The sequence below is a fragment of the Gordionus sp. m RMFG-2023 genome, chromosome 1 (assembly GCF_954871325.1).
Source record: "Gordionus sp. m RMFG-2023 chromosome 1, tfGorSpeb1-WG-v2, whole genome shotgun sequence".
NCBI lineage: Eukaryota > Metazoa > Nematomorpha > Gordioida > Chordodea > Parachordodidae > Gordionus > Gordionus sp. m RMFG-2023.
In genome coordinates this window covers 32,324,550-32,341,875 of record NC_088775.1, presented here as the reverse complement: position 1 = coordinate 32,341,875, position 17,326 = coordinate 32,324,550, and the positions used below count along the sequence as shown (strand labels likewise).

Below are 17,326 nucleotides of genomic sequence, written 5' to 3'. Positions count from 1 at the left end.
ATTTTGGCTATACCCTGACCATCATATTTTGTTGTGTTGATAGACTTTGAAGCGGTTTTTTACGATAGGATGCCCTTCTTTATACCAACTTATTTAGACCTTTACAACCCGTCAAGGGAAGAATAATATTCCATATTTAAAACTTTCATTGACCGCCTGGAGGCGTTGCAACACTCTGGCGACATTGAGACATAAAGTATAATTTATATCTTTCTGAATGCATTTAATAAAAAAGACCTATAAACCAATTCAAAAATTTACAAAGGAACAAAATTCACAAAAAAGTTTCAAAAATATTTTCATTTTTTTTGTTCTTCTAATATTTCTTTCAATAAATTTTGGGCTATATAAGTTTGGTTTTATAAATATGTGGAAAATGGCTAAGGGTTGTGTTCATGGCTCAATTATAAGGCATTACTTCATTTTATCATATAAATTAAAGGGTAGAGCTGTTAGATTCAAAAAATTGTCATGGAAATTATTTTTTAAACAAAATTCTACCGAATTTTCAGAAATAATCCACCAAATTTAAAATTAATTAATTACTAACACTTTAGTTGAAAAATATGATAAAATTAAATTACCATCCTTATTATAAATTTCAATATTTTTTATAATCCATGCTCTACCATTATTAACGGTAACAACTAAATCCATGATATGGTTGGTATTCGTCGAGCCTTTCATAACTATCATATCTACATAATATAAGATAAAATATTTTTGCCAGAATTTGAACTGGCATTATCAGCTCAATAAAGAATAGTGAAGGTCAACGGCGGTTATATCTGGTAGGTCTTTTGAATCTGTTCCCTGGTGTGGTCCTGGCTGGACTGAAGGAAAAATTATGTATTTTTTGATATACTATAATAAACAAAGACTTCAATCAACTTCAGTTCTTTGGGAATAATTATTTTCCAAGCGGGTGACTTAATAAAAAGGGAAATAGATTAAGAAAACTGATATAAAGTATCTCTTGGGTGCAGTCATGTTAAAATAGAATATATGATTATATTGATCTAATCTTAGTGAAGCTGATTTTGTTATTCCAATATAAATAAATGAGTTAATTGTTACGGCGTTTCTTGTTGATGGGTGCTTCAACCACCTAATTTTTTTTATTTAAGGATGCTCAGATAATTTTAAAAAAGCTTTTTTTGTTTTGTTATGTCTAGGGCATGTTTTAGAAACTTTAAATTTACCATCAATAAATAAATAACCAGGTGTGCTATGCACCCAGACACCAACGATTGCTAATGCTGTGCTAGTTAACATTTTGAAATTATACTTGCAAATAAATAAAAATTTAAGATTTGTTTTTATAGGTATTCACCAAAATAAGCATCAGACCAGATCATGGTCGGTTCTTTATATTGTGGTCCAAAGTTTGGGATTTGAAAATTATTTCTAGACCGAAACGGACTGTGACCTTAAAAAGTGGAGCCCCATATATTTTTAAAAATATAGATAGTCATATTAATTATTTCTATATGCATTTTATTTTAAACTAAATAATGATCGCTTAATAGAAAAAAATTATATTTCTTTATTATTTAAAACCTGAAATGAATTTTTTGTATTTCAATATAACAACATAAATGACTATAACTTCAAAACATATATATGTGTTTCTTATAAAGAAAGTAAACAAATATATTAAAAAGTGATCTTTGTGTTCACCATTCTAAAGGCACGGGGTAATCACCGGTAAAGCAAGCACCACAATATCCTGTTTTGGGTTTGATTCCATTCTTGTTGATATTCTTGCTGACCTGAAGAAAAAAGGAACAAATGTTTAAAAAAAACTCAATATGACCATTTTGCCCAGGGATACAGAACCTGAACAGATTTACTGAACCTAAACCAAATCTGAACTGCTAAAAATAGAGCAGGCTTGAATCTTTTAATATTTAACTCTTTTTAAGATAATTAATAATATTTGAAATATTTTTAGATAATTGAATATTTGACTAGTGATAATGCACGTCGAATTATTTGCTAAACAACGACCAAATTTTGTCAAAATGTAATTAGACTCACTTATTTATTGATATATATATTAAAGGAATCACATAGTCAAGTCCAGTCTACTATATACTATCCCCTGGCTTCAGAAAAAAATATGGCCCTTGCTGAATTCATGATAACGCACTCACCGGCTAGGCTACAAACGATATACCAAAACATCCATTTTTTAAATATAAAATAATATAAATGACGTGTATTATCATTAGCTCTATTTGTCAACTACTCATGTTAGCATAGAAGTGTTCTCAGTCATAAAATTTATTCTACCCCTTATAGATATTTGTAGAGATGAATCTCGAAAATATTTTAATTGTATACAACTCAATATTATTTTAGAAAATAGTGATAAAATATTCTAATATGCTGGCAAATGAAAAGATTTGAACCGGTTTTTTTAAGTTCAAATTGAACCGAGATTATTATCTTCTACGAACTGAACCTTAACGGTTATTTTTATCTGAACCTAACCTGGAACCGATATTCGTTACGGTTTGGTCCCTGATTTTCCTTAACTCACAAGACCCGCACAATTTAAAAAAATAAAACTATTCAGGGTTCTATCTAAACTTGATTTTTAATATTTACGAATAATTTCGTTTGATGGCAGCTAAAGAATTAAAAATTATGAAGAATGATTTTAGAATAGTTAGGATAATATGAAATTTATAACTTTTAAAATTGTTAATTTAATTCAGGGCCTTTGTAATGCCCAAAAATAAATTTCGACTCAAATCGTAGGGCGTAATAAATTAATTTTGAAAAGGACGCATAGGTTAAAAAATTATAAATAATGCTTTAATATTTTCCTTACGGAGGATTTAAGGCCCTGGAGAGAAAGGTAAGCTATGCTATCGGCCCCAAAAACGGCGGCCATTTCAGGCACAGTGTATTTATTGGCGATCAATTCTTGCGACGTCGGAATGTTGATGCCCATGAAGCAAGGATGTTTGACTGGAGGAGAAGAAACCCGTATATGAACCTGGCCAAAAAAAAGTAGGATTTTTGTTTTAATATGGTGTTAAAATGAGCTTGGGGCTATATAAAAACCCAAAATAACCAAATTGTTAAACTACTATTATCGTTATTGTTTACAAAACTTAAACCGAACTGATAATTCTTTAAGAACCGAATAAAGTTAGCGGCTAGAAGTTCTTAATCATAGAGTATTATTTTTTTTTGGTATAGATTTTAAAATTTGTCAGAAGAAAATCATGAAAATATTTAATTGTATATAGCTCAATATTATTTTTTAAAGGAAAATGATAAAATTTTTAAAAAAAAAGGCGATTACATAATTCGAATATTGAATGCGAAAAAGTTCTAGCCGGGTTTTAAAAATTCAAACCAAAATGATATTCGTTATGGGTTGAATACCTGATTCTCATAACCTCAGCCAGATCCAGGTTTTAAAAGTTCAAACTAAACCGATATCATTTTTTTATAAACAATCGGGTAATTCCATACCAAATCGATAACTTTTCGGCTCGACCTTTTTAATTTCGATAAAATTTTGTATACTGAGAGAATATCATTAGAAAGCATCGAATCCAAAATTTTAGCCTCTTAGTACTCATAGTTCCTGAGATATCAATGGTCAAAAGTGCCAAAAATGACGTTTTTTCGAAAAATGCGATTTTTTAAAATATAAGTTATATGTCAATTTATAACTTTATTAAGGGCCTTTTATTGAATATTAAAAAATTTTTCAAAATAATATTGTTGCGGTTTTTATTTAAGTTATAAATTTTAAACATGAAAACTCCAAGTGTTTCGCTTTCCAAATTTTTTTGAATTTAATATTTTCTTATTCTCTAACCTTATATCTATTCATAAAAAAAATTTAAAGTTGGGACAGCCATGGGTTTTTTTGGTTATTGCCATTTAAAAAATCAAAAAATAAATATTATTTTCAAAAATAGATGGCGCTCCTTTATAAAATTACGCGTTTTGTTAAAATTATTATTTTTTTTAAACTTTTTTCCATTTTAAACATAAATAATAAGATTTTCCAGCATTAATATTATGAGAATATATTATTTAGATCATTTGATAGACTTATTTATTATTATTATTATTTTATTGATAACTTGTAAAAATTATTAGTTTTTATAATAAATGATTAATTTCCTAAAAAGATAGTTACAATTCCTATATAAGAAAATATAATTAATTTTTGAAAGATAATAGCAAGTTTTCCCGCACCTGCCTTGATATTAATTAATTTTTATATTACAAATATTTTCAATATTAATTTTTTCTTAAAATTATTTATAATGTATAAATATAAATGTGCAAATCCTTTTAAAGAATCTAAACACTTTAATTGTAAAAAGAACCTGCGTAAAGTCACGACGTGGATGTGGATGACACAATTTCAAAACATTGAGGCGGAACACTATATTTGTGATAAATGTCGTAAGCGTTTATCACAAAAAAAATTGAAAATATAAATTCTGATAGCGAATATGTAAATAATATCCCCACAGCATCCGCATCAATAGATACAATCAATTTAACCTTAGACGAAATTGGAATATCTCCTATTAAGAAAAAATAACTAACTGAAAAAAATTATCCAAAAAAAAAGATAGCAAAAATATCAAAAGCTCTTTCAGATATAATAATTAACAATCCAGAATCGGACACAAAAGACAATAATGATATACTCAACAATATGAAATTACATTATCCTAATTTATCTAAAAATAAAAAATATCAATTGCTGACCATTCTGCCTCCTAATTGGAGTGCAAATAAAATAAAAACGGAATTCAACGCTACATATATGGAATATAATTCCAAAATAATTTTAGAAGAAAAGGGGATTCTTTCAACTCCAAATCGAAAGCCTGCAAAATATCTCAATCAAAAAACAGTTGATATTGTTGTTTTTTTTGCAGTAATGAAGTTAGCAGGGTATTACCAGGAAAAAAAGATTGCATATCTATCATTGAAAAGGGGGAACGAGTGAACGCTCAAAAAAGGCTAGTTCTTAATAATTTAAAAGAATTATATAATCATTTTAAGGAGAGTAATTCAAGCATAACAATTGGATTTTCGAAATTAGCAAGCTTAAGACCAAAAAATTGCATATTGGCAGGGGCTAGCGGAACACATAGTGTATGCGTTTGTAGCATACACCAGAATATTAAACTAATAATTTTAGGCTGTGAATTAGCAACATTGACTAAAAATGGTGAGGATATATTAACAACTTATAGAGATGTTAGAGGCAGAATGATTTGCAACCCCCCATTACCAACCTGTTATTTTGGTGACTGTAGCGAGTGTCCTGGCTCGACACTCTTAAAAGAACGCATTGAAAAATTATTTATAAAAAAATGATATAGCTCTTATTACGTCTAAACAATGAGTTTCGGTTGATAGAACAACTCTGGAGACTATTTCTCAATCTTCAGACGAATTTATTAATTTTTTTTTCGATAAAATGAATATTCTCATATGCCATTCATTTATTTGTGAACAACAAAGTTCATTTCACAATAACCTTAAAAATAGTTTAGAAAATAATCACTATATAATTATTTGTGACTTTTCAGAAAATTATTCCTTTATTGTTCAAGACGAAGTTCAGGGTTATCATTGGACAACTTCGCAAGCTACGCTGCATCCATTCTCAATTTATTATAAAATAGGCAATCTAATTAACAACCTAAGTTTTGTGGTAATATCGGAATCCTTAATTCATTCATTCCATTTATTCCAATCGCATTTGATTAATTTTTTAAAAAATAAATTCGACACTCCACCAGAAAAAATTTACTACTTTTCTGATGGTTCAGCAGCTCAATATAAAAATAGGAAAAACTTCATCAATGTTTGTTACCATGAAATCGATTTTGGTGTCCAAGCAGAATGGCATTTTTTTTCTACGGCACATGGTAAAAGTGCCTGCGACGGCATAGTAAAAAGGTTAGTTGCCAAGGCAAGCTTACAAAGACCTTATACTGATCAAATAATTACACCTTTACATAAATATGCGGAAGAGCATATAAAAGGTATAAATTTTTCTTATGCCACCATACCAGAGTATGAGGAAGAAGAGATGAGGCTACGTGAGAGATTTAGTAAAGCTATCTCAATACCTGGGACACAAAAAATTCACGCAGTGTTTCCTATTGGTTTAACTAAGCTCAAAACTAAAGTATATTCTAATTCGCAGACATTTGTTGTGAAGAATATAATATATCAACGTGAAGATCTTTTGATTGAGGATCTGTTAATCGATGAGATTAGAGGATATGTAACATGTGTGTATGATAACGATTGGTGGTTAGGATTTGTACAAGAGGTAAATGTAATTAGAGATGAAATAAATTTTCTTCATCCTAAAGGACCAGCAAATTCTTTTGTTTATCCAGCGGCACAAGATCTCCTTTACATACCAAAAAATAATATTTTAACAATAGTTAACCCATCAACGGCTACTGGGCGTACATATAATCTATCGCAAAACGAAATTATCATGGCGTCAAAACAATTAAATTTAAGGAAAACCGAAAATAAGTAATATCTTTCATGAATTTTTATTTATCTATTATATTTACAAATTAATAAAATAATTTTACGAAATTTAAAATTATTAATGCTGGAAAATCTTATTATTTATGTTTAAAATGGAAAAAAGTTTAAAAAAAATAATAATTTTAACAAAACGCGTAATTTTATAAAGGAGCGCCATCTATTTTTGAAAATAATATTTATTTTTTGATTTTTTAAATGGCAATAACCAAAAAAACCCATGGCTGTCCCAAGTTTAAATTTTTTTTATGAATAGATATAAGGTTAGAGAATAAGAAAATATTAAATTCAAAAAAATTTGGAAAGCGAAACACTTGGAGTTTTCATGTTTAAAATTTATAACTTAAATAAAAACCGGAACAATATTATTTTGAAAAAATTTTTAATATTCAATAAAAGGCCCTTAATAGAGTTATAAATTGACATATAACCTATATTTTTAAAATCATTATTTTTTAACTTATTTCAATTTTAAAAAATCGCATTTTTCGAAAAAACATCATTTTTGGCACTTTTAACCATTGATATCTCAGGAACTATGAGCACTAGGAGGCTAAAATTTTGGATTCGATGCTTTCTAATGATATTCTCTCAGTATACAAAATTTTATCGAAATTAAAAAGGTCGAGCCAAAAAGTTATCGATTTGGTATGGAATTACCCAATCCTGAACCGTAATTATCCCTAAACGATATCCGTTTAGATATACTTTTTTTAGAATGCGAAAAAGAGGAAGTGTGTTAGTAAAAAAAAATTTTTTTTAACTAAATTGAAATGTATTATTTATTTTTATTGGAAAATCAAAAATTGACTCCTCATCCTTACTTTAAAAGGTAATTTAATTTCCCAGAGAGAAAATTTGTATACGATAAAAAACTAACATAATTAAGGCAAACGTAATAATAGTTAATTCCATAATGAAAATGGCGTTATCCTAACCCTAGCTAAAATCTGCGATTCACTAATAAAAGGAAAGTTGCCTTTGTTTAAAATTTAAATATTTTAACCTCCTTGGCGCCATTATCTTTGAGCAATTTAATGATGGGTTGTATAGTCGTGCCCCTGACGATAGAATCATCTATGAGTACTATGCGTTTGTTCTTGATATTATCTAATTTATCATTATTTCAATAAAAATATTTTTAAAGAACCAAAATCAAAAGGATTTATTTTGGAGAAATAAATATTTTAGTTGTTAATTGTGTTGTGAAGGTAAAAAAAAATTAAAAAGTCATTCCAACTTCCTATCGTTTATCAAATATAAATTTACACCATAAATGCCTTCTCCTAGTGTTGTTAAAAAGTCGAGTTCACCCGACTCTGACTCAGAGTCTGAGTCGTTAGTCGACTCACTGAAGTCGTGAACTCAAGTCGTGAACTCGAGTCGTGAATTCAAGTCGACTCGAATCGTGAACTCCAGTCAACTCGAGTCATGAACTCAAGTCGACTTGAGTCGAGAACATGAGTTTTCCACTTGAGTCGTGAACTTAAGTCAACTAGAGGACGAATATTTAGAATAGGTATTGTATAATATTTTTTTTGTCACAATTAATTTGTGATTTCATGCAAAAATTTTAAGCAAAATTTGAATTGATAAGAATTTAAAATCTTCTTTTTTTATTAATTTTTTTGTGAATTATTAATCTTTTAGTTGAAATCTTTTATGAGTTTATTTTTATCATTTTTGTAAAATTATCTATTTTTTTTTAGTATAAAGACCCAGTTTAAATAATTTATAAATATTTATATTAAATTTTTATGTTATTTTACATGATCGTCTAATAATATTTTAATGTGACAATTGTCATGATATTTTTTAACATTTTTGAAATTTTTGGTACAAAAGGGTAAAAATATAATTATATTATAAATATGTTAAATTATAAATTCAATGATGATGTTCCTTTGTAAAAATGACAAATATCATAATCTGTATTTTAAAACATATTAGTTTATTTTTGACGCTAAAAGGTAAAAATATAAATTGTAAATATGTTAAATTAAAATTTCATTGAAGATTTCCCTAAAAATGTGACAATTGTCATAATCGTTATTTCTAAAGTTTTCAAATTTTTTGACGCAAATAAGTAAAAATATATGCTGTAAATACGTTTAATTAAAAATTCAGTGGATGTACCATTGTGACAATTGTCATAATCGTTATTTTTAAAGTTTTTTGAATTTTTTTAAAGCAAATGGGTAAAAATATATATTGTAAACATGTTAAATTAAAATTTCAGTGAAGATGTACCATAGAAAGTGACAATTGTCATAATCGTTGTTTATAAAGTTTTTAAATTTTTTTAAAGTAAATAGGTAAAAATATATTGTAAATATGTTAAATTAAAATTTCAGTGAAGATGTACCATAGAAAGTGACAATTGTAATAATCGTTATTTTTGAACTTTTTTGAATTTTTTTAAAGTAAATCGGTAAAAATATATATTGTAAAAATGTTAAATTAAAATTTCAGTGAAGATATACCATAGAAAAGTGACAATTGTCATAATCGTTATTTTTGAATTTTTTTTAAAGTAAATAGGTAAAAATATATATATTGTAAATATGTTAAATTAAAATTTCAATGAAGATATAACATAGAAAGTGACAATTGTCATAATCGTTATTTTTGAACTTTTTTAAAGTAAATAGGTAAAAATATATATTGTAAAAATGTTAAATTAAAATTTCAGTGAAGATGATAGAAAAGTGACATTTGTCATAATCGTTATTTTTGAACTTTTTTGAATTTTTTTAAAATAAATAGATAAAAATATATATTGTAAATATGTTAAATTAAAATTTCAGTGAAAATGTACCATATAAAGTGACAATTGTCATAATCGTTATTTTTGAATTTTTTTAAAGTAAATCGGCAGAAATATATTTTGTAAAAATGTTAAATTAAAATTTCAGTGAAGATATACCATAGAGAAGTGACAACTTTTTTAAAGTAAATCGGTAAAAATATATATTGTAAAAATGTTAAATTAAAATTTCAGTGAAGATATACCATAGAAAAGTGACAATTGTCATAATCGTTATTTTTGAACTTTTTTGAATTTTTTTAAAGTAAATAGGTAAAAATATATATTGTAAATATGTTAAATTAAAATTTCTGTGAAGATATACCTTAGAAAGTGACAATTGTCATAATCGTTATTTTTGAACTTTTTTGAATTTTTTTAAAGTAAATCGGTAAAAATATATATTGTAGAAATGTTAAATTAAAATTTCAGTGAAGATATACCATAGAAAAGTGACAATTGTCATAATCGTTATTTTTGAACTTTTTTAAAAGAAAACTGGTAAATATATATATTGTAAACATGTTAAATTAAAATTTTAATGAAGATACCACAGAAAAGTGACAGTGTTCATAATCGTTATTTTTGAACTTTTTTGTTAAAACGAGGTGACTTTTAGCCTACGCCAGTTTATCTTATTAGGCGAGGAGGACAGCACACTTTTTAATTGCATAACCATTTAAATTTGAAAGTAAGGAGATTGATTTATAAATCTACACGTATAAATAAATTTATTGATTTGAAAACTATTTAAATAAAAAAAGATTAAGTTTTGTTAATTGATTAGTTGTGTAACCCCCAGACCCGTGGTTTGGGTCCAAAAATTGACTAAACCAGCTCTGATCACGAGCCTCTGGAAAAGACCCGGGGTTCACACACTTAATCGCCACGCCTAAAAAATGCGAACATGTATTTTCTTTAAAAAATATTACAAAACGATACTGAATTTGTAATTATTTATATAAAGTATTTAAGAATAAATGTGGGGGGGGGGGGGGGGGTTTAACTAAACCTTTTTTCACAAAATCGATTTTCATAATTCTTCCTCAAAAAAAATTTTTCTTGCAATTGATCAGACGTACCATGTTTTCTTTAAAAGTCAAAACAAATCTTTTCCTCTTTTAATAATTTTTTTAAAAAAGGCAAAAACATAATCATGGCACATTTCCCCTATAATGTCAATATTATTAATAATTTCATATAATAAAATATCGAATCCCAGAAAAAAACCCCCGAAAAAAACCTCGAAATAAAAACCTCCTGTTAGGACCTATTAATATCGGTATATTTTTATTTGGATTTAATAAAGTATAGGCAAATTAGTATTTTAGAAAAAATTATTATAGAAATATAATTTAATAATAATTTTTTTAGGCCCCAATTCATTACTTAAAGATTACTCATATACCCTCCATAAAAAATGCTGATGTTCAAATTGGTACTGGGACAAAAAAATACCCCAGTAAAATAACCCATGTATTATTAATTTTCGTATAAATTATTTGCTATAGTAATAAATACAATATCCATCCTTAATTACTATATTAAGTTGACTAAATTTGACAAAATTTGCAATAAATCTGTTTATTTAATTGAAAAATCATTATGTATATACAAATTTAATAATTTAGAATAATAATTATATCGGTTGACATCAAATAAAGGTGAAAATCGCCCTCATAAAATTTAATCTGGAAGGCTTTGCACCCTATCACGGTATTCCTCGCAAAGTTTCTTTAACCGAATCTGGGTATTATAACTCTGCGATTTTGTTTTGGTGTCCAACTACCTACACGCCATCGTTCAAGTTTGGTTTCATCGGCAGCAACATTTTATTAATCAATACCCAAATTTATGGGCGTTTATTCCCAACCAGATATGAAAAATGATGATCCCAACCTTCGCATTGATTATTTGTGGGTTCTTCATCAGATAGGGTGCTCTCATTCACGTTCCAAGTTTCTGGAGGAAATCGAGGCCCAATTCAACGTGTCTGAAATTGAGAATTGCTTCTTGTGACCTCCCTTGACTCTATTGATGTAATTTTTATCGAAATATTCAAGAATATCTTTACCATTGGTCGGAGTAACTGATCTCAGGAATGCCATTGCATTGCCCATATCACATAAAGGAACAAATGCTAAGCCGTCCCTCATGCCACAAAAGAAGCTTAGGGCTTCATCGGTTCTGTATTGGCTTTCCAGACCTAGCTTTTGTAGTTTTCTATGGGTACTTTGACACAAATGGTAAATCATCCTCTGATTATAATATGATCCCCTAATTGAAAAAACAAATATAAATAATTTAATATTAAAAATTTTTATTAGGCATACAAATATAAAAGTAAATAATACAGAATACTTATCCAATATATACAAATAGTTTACATGTACAACTTAAAAATATATTAAATCAAGTATATTAAAATATTTATTTCGCTTAAATATATATTATAATAAAAATAATACTGTATTTATAAAAATAATAAATATATATAATTATAATAAAATATAAGTAATTTTTGTTGTACATACCGGAATTTAAGAAAAATATATAATTTAACAATTCTAGAAATTTTAATTTAACATGATAATATTATTTCGAATATTTTTTATTTTTTCGTAAGATTTTGTGTTGGGGGGGGGGGGGGGAGTACTGATATATAATTGCAGAAATTTTTTTGGGGACATAAAATTTCCATCCATATTAATATAATATGCCATGAGCACTCACTTATAAATTTATTTATCAAAATTAATTATTGCAAAAAATTGAGAAAAGATCGGAAAAATAAAGATTAAAATAGAAAATAAATGACCAATCCCTCCCCCGTCTCTCTCTCCCATTGTTATTTAAAATTTGTAACAATAGCAAGATTTTTTGGTTCTTTAAATTATTTCAATTTAAAATGTATTATTTATATATTTATTCTTAAATTTCAATGATTATAGCGCCTCGATGGCACCAGTAAGTTATTTTAAAATTTATTTTAAAAAAAGTTCAGTCTCAACGCTACACCCTTACTAAAAATTTCATAATTTAGTAAGCATAAAAAAATATTCGATTTAAATGATCAAAATATTTATGATAATATAAAAAATTTTTTTTATTATTTACTCATATTATTTGTTATTATCATGCAAAATGATCCAAATTTTTTGTGTTCAAAAGCGTTCCTATTTTTTTTAAAATACCATTTTAAAAAAATTTAAAAAAAATTTAAAATAACAATATTTATTTATTTTTTAAATGTATTACATGATTTTTAAAAAAAAGAATTAAGATAATATATAATTTTTACGTTGATAAATCTCATTTTGAACCTTTGCGCAAATAAACAAGAATATCTTTTAGTTCAATCTCCACTAAAAGTTCTCATACACAGTGGCGTAGCCAGGATTTTATCATGGGGGGGGGGGGGGGTTAAAAATTTTTTGGGGGGCGAAGCCCACCAAACTTTCCATTTTTTGAACACTTAATTGCTTATATTTTTGGATTTGTTATAATTGTTTTATATTTTCATATAACAAAATTTTAGGGTATTTTATTATATATTTTACATTCCTTTATTTAATAATGTATATATTTTATTAATTAAAATACTTTCAAAATGTTGATATTTTATATAATATAGATTTTAATATTAAAAATTATAATGTATAAAAACTCTATTTTTAAAAAAGTAATTTTTTACAATTATATAAAATATGTGTAATTATTATGCAAATAATGGTATTTAAAAAATATGATAATATTATCTTATAAATAATACTTTTTTACAAAAAAAAATTGATTATATATTAAAACTAATAAAATTTTATTGCTATTTTTTGATTTGAATTTTAAAAGAGCGATCTACTTTTCTCTGAGATTTTGCTAATTCATCTAGAATCACATTTTTATCTAAAATAATCTTATAAATATTCAATAGGGCTAATCCATTTAAACATTTTTCACCAGTTGTGTTTCTTAAATAGGTTTTTAACCTTTTTAAAGTTGAAAAAGACCTTTCATTAGTGTATGTACTAATTGGCAAGGTAGCTAAAATAATTAATGTTTTGATATTAGGCAGGGAATCTAAAATGCAATTACATATGGAAAGGGCCTGCAGAGCATTTTTGGGTCTCAAAGAATACCCTATTCTGTCAAGATTTTTATACCAAAATTCGACATCACAAAGTAACTTATCATATGAACCTACTAAATTATCAGCATAAAACTGAGATTTTTTTAATATCATCTCTTGTTGCAAGTGTAATCAACAGTTTAGACTCAACCGGCAGAAGAAAATAAAAGCTTTTTAAAATATAATTATGACTAATATTTCTTTTAATTGAAATAAAAATGTATCAATAAGGGGAATAAAAATGTTTATTTTATAAAAATCCTCAATCGTAGATGCATCGATATTTGATCGATTGGATTGTCTAGAGACTACTCTAGGTTTAAAAATTTCAATTCCAAACATATTAGCAATCTTTACTTTTTCATATATTTCATGAAATTTTTCATCCACATTCTCTCTGATATTTGTTAATATTTCAACAATATCCTTTGCTCTATTCATAATCTCCCTTAAATCCAAATCAATCTTTTGTAACATTTTGCTAAAATCATATGTATAATTAAATAAAAAATAAACACATTGAATTGAAATTAAAAATTGTGGCTTAATAATAGCCTGCAAAAGATTTTCGGCATCCGCTGAATCTTTTTCCTTGCTTGATATATAAAATTCTAGTGCTGCAAAGACAACATCATATATTTCAATAAAGAGTTTCACCGACTCTTGTCTTTCGATGAATCTGGTCGGACAAAATCTTTTTAGTTTTTTTTTGATTTTTTGAGTCAATATCATGATACGTTTGAATAAATAACTCCCTTTTTTGGGGTGGTGTGAAATAGCTGCAAACCAAAAATAAATATAAAAATAATCAAATGTGTATATCTATTATTATTTATAATAAATTTAAAACATAAAAATCAAGCGTTTAAGAATTTATTAAATTATTTTTCATTTTTATTGGGAGAGGGGTGGATTTGAACCCTTAACCCCCCCCCCCCATGCCTACGCCACTGCTCACAACTAACATTAAAAACGATCCTAATTTTTCTCGTCTATATTATTTCTCAGCCTATTTTTTATAATGTACTAAATGTTCTCTCGCAATTAACTTGAGTAAATGATAAAGAAATGTATGCATATGTGAAAAATAAATTAGTGTATGCACTTGTGTGCATATTGTATCTTAAGAATTTCATACAGGCATATTAATCAATTGTTACATTTATTATCACAATTCACATTCTGAGTTATTATCTTATTCTACTTTTTCATTAGACTCCTCACCTGCTCATACGATATCATCGTCCGTTTCATTTAATTCTGCTATTAAATCTTTGAATTCACAGGCAAATGAACACAATTCGTTACGTTATTTAACATTCAATATATTTGTTGTGTCACTTTTTTCAAGGCCTTTTCAGAAATACCTTTACTATTATTTTTATCAAAATGCCTAGGATAATATTGCACATTCAAAATAAACTCTCTTTTTGCAGAAAACCGTTCTGATGTTTATAATTTGATCAATTATAGGACGAAATACTACGACACTATAATTTCAAATCAAATCCAACAAGTTTTTTTTATCTCATTAATTTTTCCGACGATAACATCCACAACAGTTATCGATAATCTGGTATTTTAAAAAAAGTTATGAAGAATATATTCTTTAATGTTTACCTAATAAATTTTAAATAACAAATAAAAGTTGTTTATTAGTCTGCCCATTGTTAAAATTTTTCAAAGGTCCGTTAGCACTTTTTAAATTATTTAGCTAGTCAGCCCAATTTGATAGAAGGGCGTGGGCTAAAAACCAGATCATTTGGGCAAAAAAAATTTAAATAATGATTAACTGAAATTTTAATTTAACATGTTTACAATATATATATTTACAAGTTTGCTTTAAAAATTTTCAATAAGGTTCATAAATAATGATTATGACAATTGACACTTTTTTATGGTCATCTTCACTGAAATTTTAATATAACATGTTTATAATATTTATTTTTACTTATTTTCTATGAAAAAATTCAAAAAAGTTCCAAATAACGATTATAACAATTCTCACTTTTCTATGGTACATCTTCACTGAAATTTTAATTTAACATATTTACAATATATATTTTTACCTATTTACTTCAAAAAAATTCAAAAAAGTTAAACAATAACGTTTATGACAATTGTCACTAGAGATCTGCAGTTAGGCCCGGCCCTAATCCGGCCCTATTTAAAATAATCGGGTTCGGTTGGGCCTAATATTTAAAAAAAAAATTCGGGCCGAGTCGGGCCTAATATTTTTAAAAAAATTCGGGCCGGGTCCGGTCGGACCTTGGATATTTTTTTTAAATATATCTAAATTTATAAATTTTATATTGAATTTTTATGTCAAATAAAAATATTTGATTTTATTTATTGAAACTAAACTACATATAATATGTCTTTTATTTTGATTAATTTCTATATTTAAATAAATTCTGGCCGGGCTGAGTCGGTAAATTTTTTTTAAAAAAATTTCGGGTTCTGGCCGAGCCGGCAAAACTTTTCTAACGGGGGCCGGGCCGGGCTTGAAAAATAAGGCCCGATGCAGATCACTTATTGTCACTCTTCTATCTTCACTGAATTTATTTTAACATCTTTACAATATATATTTTTACCTATTTTATTTTAAAAAATTCAAAAAAGTTAAAAAATAACGATTAGTCACATATCTATTACGTCAAAAAACTTTAGAAATAACGATTATGACAATTGTCACTTATCTATGATACATCTTCATCGAATTTTTAATTAAACGTATTTACAATCTAAATTTTTACCTATATGCGTCAAAAAATTTCAAAAAACTTTAGAAATAACGATTATGACAATTGCCACTTATCTATGATAAATCTTCATCGAATTTTTAATTATACATATTTACAATCTATATTTTTACCCATGTGCGTCAAAAAAATTTCAAAAAACTGTAGAAATAACGATTTTGACAATTGTCACTTATCTATCACTGAAATTTTAATTTAACATATTTACAATTTATATTTTTACCCATTTGCGTCAAAAAAATTCAAAAAACTTTAGTATTAACGATTATGACAATTGTCACTTATCTAGGGTACATCTTCACTAAAATTTTAATTTAACATATTTACATGTTTTTACCCATTAGCGTCAAAAATAAACTAATATGTTTAAAAATACAGATTATGATAATTGTCATTTTTAGAAAGGAACATCATCATTGAATTTATAATTTAACATCTTTATAATATAAATTATATTTTTATCCTTTTCTGTCAAAGATTTCGTAAATGTTAAAAAATAACATGACAATTATCACAGAGATGATCATGGAAAATAGCTTATAAAAGTTATAAATATTTAAAAATAAATTATTTAAACTAGTTCTTATATACTAAAAAAATAGATAATTTTACAAAATGATAAAAATAAACCTATATAAATAAAAGAATTCGACTAAAAAATTGTTTATTTAAATAAAATTTACAAAAGAATTAATAAAAAAGTTTATTAACAAAAAAAAATCATTTAAAATTCAAATCAAATTTTGCTTAAAATTTGGGCGTGAAAATCATTAATTAATTGTAACAAAAATGATATTACTTAACTTACATTGCAGCTTATCATTTTTTTATTAAAAGATATCAAATAAATATTCATTTTCTTAATATATTATAAAATAAAAAATATTAAATTATATCATTTCTTTAAAATATAATAAATATTTAAATATAAATAAAATAAATTATTTTACTAAAAATAAATAAATAATAATTAATGCTTGTAATTTCTATTCACGACTTACTCAAGTTGGAAGTCTAAATTAAAAAAATAATTGTATTGTTAATTAAAATAAAAACTAATTT

General features: G+C 26.2%; 1 protein-coding gene across 1 annotated transcript in view; it reads right to left on the bottom strand.

Annotated features, from left to right (window-relative positions):
- Nucleotides 1-1,530: 1,530 nt before the first annotated feature.
- The window catches only part of LOC135922953 (amidophosphoribosyltransferase-like), a 28,588-nt gene continuing 12,792 nt past the window's right edge, over nucleotides 1,531-17,326 (bottom strand). The window contains 3 exon segments of the mRNA XM_065457505.1: nucleotides 1,531-1,772; nucleotides 2,840-3,007; nucleotides 7,577-7,680. Coding sequence (XP_065313577.1) covers nucleotides 1,677-1,772; nucleotides 2,840-3,007; nucleotides 7,577-7,680 — 368 coding nt within the window. The 3' untranslated portion in view covers nucleotides 1,531-1,676.